Source organism: Haliaeetus albicilla, chromosome 23 (assembly GCF_947461875.1).
Source record: "Haliaeetus albicilla chromosome 23, bHalAlb1.1, whole genome shotgun sequence".
Classification (NCBI taxonomy): Eukaryota; Metazoa; Chordata; class Aves; order Accipitriformes; family Accipitridae; genus Haliaeetus; species Haliaeetus albicilla.
Window position 1 is genome coordinate 15350182 of NC_091505.1, and position 6794 is coordinate 15356975.

Below are 6794 nucleotides of genomic sequence, written 5' to 3' on the forward strand. Positions count from 1 at the left end.
TGCACACAGGTCTGCCTCACCTGCACACTTTAAGAGCAGCACTACCTGAAAAGCCTCAGTAAGAAGACATTGTGGTAGCAAAAGATGATGCTGCATGTTCTGTCTTACAGCCCAATTTCTGCTTGATGACAGTGTAAATCCACTCTGGATCTAATAAGGAAGAGTAACTCAAGATTTACAGAGATTAGAACTTGTCTATCAATTTCCTCCTGGGATCAATATGTCAAATAAATGTCATTAAATATTTCTATAGCACCAGCACCTGAGGGCTAACGCAGCACCCTTGTGCCAGCCAGCGCACTTCCAGAAAATGACATTTCTTCCCCAATGCATGCACCATCATCAGCTGCATCACCACAGATTTACCCCAAGCCTCGCACCAGCCTCCCAGCCGTGGCCCCACTGCTGTAGGGAGGATTCACACCTATGGCAACCACAGCAGATCTTTCAAGCAAGCTATGAATTTCCATCCTTGGCTATAGGCTAATTTGCAAGAGGAGGAGTCCTCAGGGCTGGGAATCCTACAGATTCCTCTAGTTTTCCACCCTGGCTCCTGCAGCCAACTGGTGAAGCCGCAACCGCCATCCCCAGCAGTGCTGCTGGAGAGCTGAGGTCCTGGCTGGAGTTTTGCATCCAGGGAAGTACCACAGGGTTGGCAACAGCCTGCCTCTCCTCACGCCTCCGCAGCAGCAGGGCTCTCAGGAAGGAATCTTTTTTGGGGTAAGAGGAGCTGCAAGGGAGGGTTGGGGGCCTGAGCAGCTGATAGGACCTCATTGGGGTCTGCATCAGCCACCGCTCAGGCACAGGAGAGGAGCTGAGCCCCAAAGGGCTTTTGGGAGGAGTGCTGCCCTTTAGGCTGCTGGCAGCCAGGGAGGCTGAGCGCACACAAACCCTGACTATCCACCCAGCTTCACCCGCTGCAAAGGGCACAACGGGCCCTTTCAGCCCTGGTTCCGGGAAGGAAAGGTCAGGGAGCTGCTTCTGCGTGCGAGCCCCTTCCTGCCAGGCGACACGAGATGAGGCCAAGCATCTCCCCAAGGGGCTCCGGGGAGCAGAGGGAAAGCAGGGCCATGATCGCCCCAGCCCAGCCACAGCGTCCCTGAGCGCAGGCTCCTCGAGCGCCCTTTCGCCAGGCTGTTTCCCTGCAAATCACGCGCTTGGCTCCATGGCCTCAGACGCAGGGAGAGAGGGGCCAGGAGGAGGGAGCCAGCATAGCCTGTTTTCCCTCTGCGCAGCCAAGGAATTTCTTTTGTGCGGAGCAGGGGTTGGCGCATTCCAGCGCAGAGCAGCTCCCGCATCACTGCGCTGCACTGAGCCAGCTGTCGTGGCACCCACTGGGGCAGGAACCGTCCTGGCAGAGTCAGCATGCCCCAGGGCATGGGCAGCTCCTGGGAGAGGGAGTTGAGTCTGGCACGGCGGTCACAAGGATTTAAGGGGCTGGGCTGTGCTCAGAGGAGTCTGGCAGAAAACGGTGCACGTGCAGAGCAACACTGGGCATGTTCACAGAGACAGATACATCCAGCCCTGGACACCACACAGGCTTTATCTGAACATCCCAACAGATCATACCCTGGAGCTGGGAAAACTGAGGCTTCTGGGGTCCACAAAACAGCTTATTCTTAAAAAAAAAGAGGCATATGGGAAGCCATATCCCTGGCATTTTTCATGTGGACCAACTTGGAAAACTCCATGATGTTTGGCACTTCTCTTATCTCTACTATGGCATTAATGCATTTTGGTGTTCAAACTCAAGCCGGCCAATGCATGCCTTAAGAGAGCATTACCTGTAGGAGCATGCGATCTGAGGACAGGGATGTACCATGCTCATGCATTTGTGTTCCCCAGGGGTTGAAAAAAAGCAGGCCCACGTTGCTGAAAGGCTGCAAGAGGAGGCACCTCTGAAGGCTGAGACCCCTCTGGAGCCAGAAGCACCTGGCATGGCATGGGCCGGTGAGATGGGAGCCTCTGCACGGGGAGGTGTACCCACTGCTCTCCTGCAAATCCTCTTCCCTCACATAAACTCTGAACCAGCTCTGTGACTCCAAACAAACTTCAGACAGAGACACAGCAGCCCACTGGGAAAAGCGGGGCGGGGGGGGGTGAAAAGCAAATAAAATAGAAATGCTCCACCACCCTCCCAGAGCTGTCACCGTGCTCCAGCAGGTCTGGACTATGGGCACCAAGTGACCCCAGTGCATGCCAGCTGTGTGCAGGCACACCGAGCACACAGCATCATATGTGTCCATGCAGGGATGGAGGAATTCACAAACCCACATTCCGGGGGGGGCGGAAGTAATTAATGCAAATTCCTAGTTAGGTAAACACATCTAGAGAAAGCTCGCTCTGGCACGGGGAACTAATATCCTGTTAAACCACTTGAAAAGGTCACCAGCAATCAAGTGACACTCCCTCGTGCCAGTGTTGACAGGACACCAAGACAGACGGCTTAGAGCAGGGAGCTGGGAAGTCTGTGCAGCGTCCGCGTGCCAGCGTGCAAATCGCAGCCAGCTCGGTGTGCATGCGGACGTGCTTTCTCTAGCCACACTCTCTCCAGAACACTTTTGCACCAATATGAACAGCCCTGGGCTTTGGGAAAGCTGCTTCACTGCCTTCACACAGCCCCAGGGAGGGCTGCGGGAGCACACAAAAGCAGCCAGAGGTATTGGGCTTGTGTCAGGTTTGCCAAGGCAATCACAGCCCTGCTGGGGACCACCACCTCCAGCGTGGGGCTAACCGTGAGCTGGGGACCATTTTTGAGAGCAGGTTGTATAAATGAAGAGGCAAGAAAGGAGATGCATGCTGGTTCCTTCGGCGTGGGGGTCCACTGCCCCCAGAAGCCCTCCCTTGCCATGTGTCTGCTGCCAATGGCGCACATGTCCCAGTGCAGGCCCTGCACAAGGACACAGGCTGAAAGCCTCCGGGTGATGCTCCAACAGCAAGAACAAGGAAAGGAGAGAATATCTATCTCAGGACACTCTGCTTATCCCATGGTTGTATTTCGTTTTCAAAGGATAACCTGAAGCACAGAGTTGCTGCTGGCAACTTGGGGCCCTGTGGGCACAGAAATGGGTCTCCGGCTGCAGAGGTGTGAAGAAAAGATGAAAGCTGCCAAGAGAGGAGAGCAATGGTGAGGGAGAGTGCCAGGGCTGAGATAGCTTTGGGTCAAAACTGAGAATGAGGCACAGACCATGCATGGAGCTCTGCACCCCGGGGCCCAGGTCCTCCTCCGGGATGCAGAGCTTCTGGGGTGCTTCCCCTCCCTTCCCAGCAGGGAAACTTGGCTTCTCTCCCAGGACACCCGGGAACAAAAACTGCCAAGGCAGTGCATGCTTCCCCAAGCCCCACAGCAAGTGGGACTTAAGGAGAGGAGCTGAGAGGGAGCTCCTGCCCCTCTCGGCACACTGCAGCTTCTGCAAATGGTTCTCTGGGTTTACCTTCAAAATTAGTGCCCTAAGTGAACCTGCACAGCCAGGATCTGCTCTGCTCTGGCAGGAAATGGAGCTGAGCAACTTCAGAGTCCAAAACCATCAAATTTTGTTTTTCTAAAAAAAAATATTTTGCAAAGAAAGTGCATTTTCAAATGACCTTGTTCACTAAGATAGCTGCACATCTTGCACGGAGAAGCTGTGTAGTCCGGCAAGACTCCAGCTCTGTTTGCCTAAATCCACATACAGAACTTTACATTGTGCTCAAAATGGCCTTTTCTGGTGCCCAGCCCCAAGACGAGCCTCGCTGTCAAGTCCGTTTCTTGTGTGAAATGGAGCTGCTTGCACAGTGTGTTACTTGCAAGTGCTCATGGATCTAAGCATAAGAAAGGCCAGGATACCCCAAAAGGAGCTGGGTATGTGTGGATTCTTTCTCAAAGATAGAAAAATTTAGTTTCCCTTTGGGTCGGCAGAAGGAATAGAAAGTAGCAGGTCGTGATGAAGCTGAGGGGCGCAGGGAAGAGCGAGGCCCTGTGGCGGGGTGTCCTTGGTACAGCAGCAGAGCTGGAAACCGGCGGTGGCTGCAGACACACCACGCCTGCACTGTGCAGAGGGTGCTCACAGCATTGCAGCACCCTTTAGTGGGTGCTGGATAGCTCTGGCATAGCCTGATGAAGAAGGCTTTACCCCTTGTCCACAATCACCCAACTGAGGAATCCTGTTCACGTCGCGACCACCCAGCAACTGCAGCCCCAACCCCCAGTATCTCCTGCCCAAGCCCTGCTCTCCCACAGGATTAGGGCCCCCAGGAGAGCCCGCTGACCACAAAGCCACAAGGACCGCAAGGCAGGGGCTTACCCAGCAGAGCCTGGAAGAGTTCACTTTGGAAGATGTGCGAGACCTTTCCAATGGAGGCTTTTAGCTCCTGCTCCTCCGGGGACCGCAGGGTGCTTTGATATCTGGTCAGAATTTCCACTGCCCGTTCAGTGTCTGCAGAGATGACACAGGAGTAACAAGGCATTAACACTGAAGGATGGACAGACATTGTCAGGGAAGGTGTGAGTGCAGCCTTGGAGTGGTGCAAAGGGCTCACCTGGATAATGCCTCAAGCTGCCTTCCAGCTCTGTTTTTTTTAAGAGTCAGACAGCCACAAAAGCAGCCTCCTTACACTAACCCTGCTGTGAGGTGCAGAGGGGCCACAGCAGAGATCCAGGCAGGGGCTGGAGGAGGGGTGGTTCTGCCTGCTGGCCCCTCTGAACTGTGAAAATCAGGGGCTAAACCCAGGTTGACTCAGCTCTGAACCCCATGACACTGGGCAGCCTGAGTACCTCTGCCACCTCCCAGGCAGAGAAGCCATTCAGGAGCTGGACATGTCCTGGTTGCACAGGGCTATGAGTACTACTGCAGGAGTTGCAGTCTCCCACGCGTGGCCAGATGGCTGCAGCAAAGCTGAGCATAGCCTTACTCATGTAATGCAAGATATTGCAAACTGCAGCTATACGTATAGCAAAACTTGGGTTTCTGCAGGGTGAAGTGTACGAATTGCTTCACGCAGCAAGCAGCCTTGGGTCAGCAGGCAACATGGTGGGAAAGGAACAGGATGTCGTGGGTTCAGGGAAGGAGGGGTGCTGGAGACTGCCAGGAAGCAATGCTTTGGTTAAAGACTGGGCTCACCATAGCTGTGAGACAACCTTGGACCTAAAATAGTGTAGCTGTGAGCTCTGTGTGCCAGGACACATCCATGCTTCTCTGCGCAGATGTCCAGAGCTGCCAGTCCAGCTCCAGCCCCAGAAGGGACCCATCCCTCAGGCGGGTGGGGAGCTCCCATGGACCTTGAGCCCATCCCAGCACTATCAGTGAATATTTCCCTTTGTCACCCAGGCAGCCCACAGACAAAGAGTGTCTGTGTGAGGAGGCGGGGGAGCTGTCCCACCACTGCTGGGGACTCGTCTTTTAACCCAGGAACTCATGCAGAAAGGATGACCCTGCTCATCCCAGGGCTCTCGGCAGGGAATTCAGGTCATGGAACAAGGAGGCCTGTGTCTGCTAGGGTGCATACCACCTGCTGTACCCGCTCGCCCAGCCGGCTCCCCTCCTGGCTCCTCCTCGGCTGAAAAAAGAAGGGGGGGTCCTGTCTGTGTCACTGGTCCACACTGACTCATCATGGGAGCAGAACAGAGAAAGGAGCCTGGGGAGGCATGAACACCTCCTGCTCAGAGCTGGGCTCCCTGCTGGCTCCAGGAAAAGCAGAGAATTCCCCAAGCTCCAGACTTATTTGGCTTTATGGGCATCCCAGCCCTGTGTTATCACTAAGGGCTTCCTTTTCTGCAGGATCAGACAGTGGCTTCAGACACTGCCCAGCATCCTGCGAGCAGGGTTGAGTCATCTCTGCCTGGTCATTCCTGACCTTAACAGCAGAAGCTAAAGGAAGCAGGTGGAGAACAGGGACCACCGCACCATGACACAAATAACTGTAAACCTGGTGTTAACATCCCACCCCAGTCCAGGCTGCATAGAAAGAGCGGCATGCGCCCTATGCTGACCCCTGTGCTCCTGGCCACCAGCACTGGGTGACAGCCAGCTGCAGCAGGGGAGCGCTGGCCCTGGACCACCAACCCCGGGGAAGTCCTGTGCCCCCAGCACAGGGGAGAGACCAGAGGACCCTACTTGCAGCACCAAAGAGAACATGGTGTCTGGGGCCAATCTCGCCCTGCCTCAAGGTGCAAATCCCACTTACAGGAGATCCTTCCTCGCAGAGCCCACACCCCCACACCCGCCCTCCCCACGGCACCCAAGGGTGCCGCAGACAACAGCGTCCTACGGCCACCCGTTCCAAGCCACGGTGGCACGAGGACGTGTCCCACTGCCCAGGGAGGGCATGAAGCCAGGGCACCCCGTCCTCCGGTCTCAGCCCCGGGGCTGCGCCGGGCAGCGCCGCCCGGCCCGTGGCGGGGAGAGCGGGAAGGAGGGCGCGAGCAGCCCGGCAGGAGCGCGGGGCACCGGGCGCAATCCCGGTGCCGGTACCGGCAGGGCAGACACTTGTTGAGCGCGGTGGGCCGCGGTGCCCGGCGCCGCGGGCAGGGCATGGCAGGGCAGGGCACGGCAGGGCGCTCCTTACCTTCCCGGCGGATCATCGCTCCGCCGTGGCCGGCGGCCGCTCCGGTCGGTGCCAGCCCGCGAGCGGCCGAGCCGCCGCCCGCCCCGCCCCGCGGGAACCGGCCGAGGAGCCGCCCCCGCCCGCCTCCCGCCGGCGCCGCCTCCGGGAGCGCCTCGACACCCGGAGCGCGCCCGCAGCCGGGCGCACCCCGGGGCTCTATCCCCGGGGCGCGGCTGCTCGGAGCCCGCCGGGCTGCCGGGCCGGCTCGGCGT

At 57.2% G+C, this 6794-nt stretch overlaps 1 protein-coding gene across 5 annotated transcripts in view; it reads right to left on the bottom strand.

The window, feature by feature from the left end:
* DLG3 (discs large MAGUK scaffold protein 3) overlaps window positions 1–6769 on the bottom strand; it is an 81713-nt gene extending 74944 nt beyond the window's left edge. For 2 of the 5 annotated variants that reach the window (XR_011329501.1, XM_069811343.1), the window contains exons 1-2: window positions 6544–6759; window positions 4284–4415 (exon numbers count right to left, since the gene is read on the bottom strand). Coding sequence is in view for 4 of the 5 variants with exons in the window: in XM_069811343.1 (XP_069667444.1) it covers window positions 4284–4415; window positions 6544–6559 (148 nt within the window). In the remaining variant the exon portion in view is untranslated. Of the gene's footprint in view, window positions 1–4283; window positions 4416–6543 lie in introns of all 5 variants that reach the window. The other 3 variants (XM_069811346.1, XM_069811345.1, XM_069811344.1) reach the window with 3 other exon arrangements.
* Between the last annotated feature and the right edge of the window lie 25 nt (window positions 6770–6794).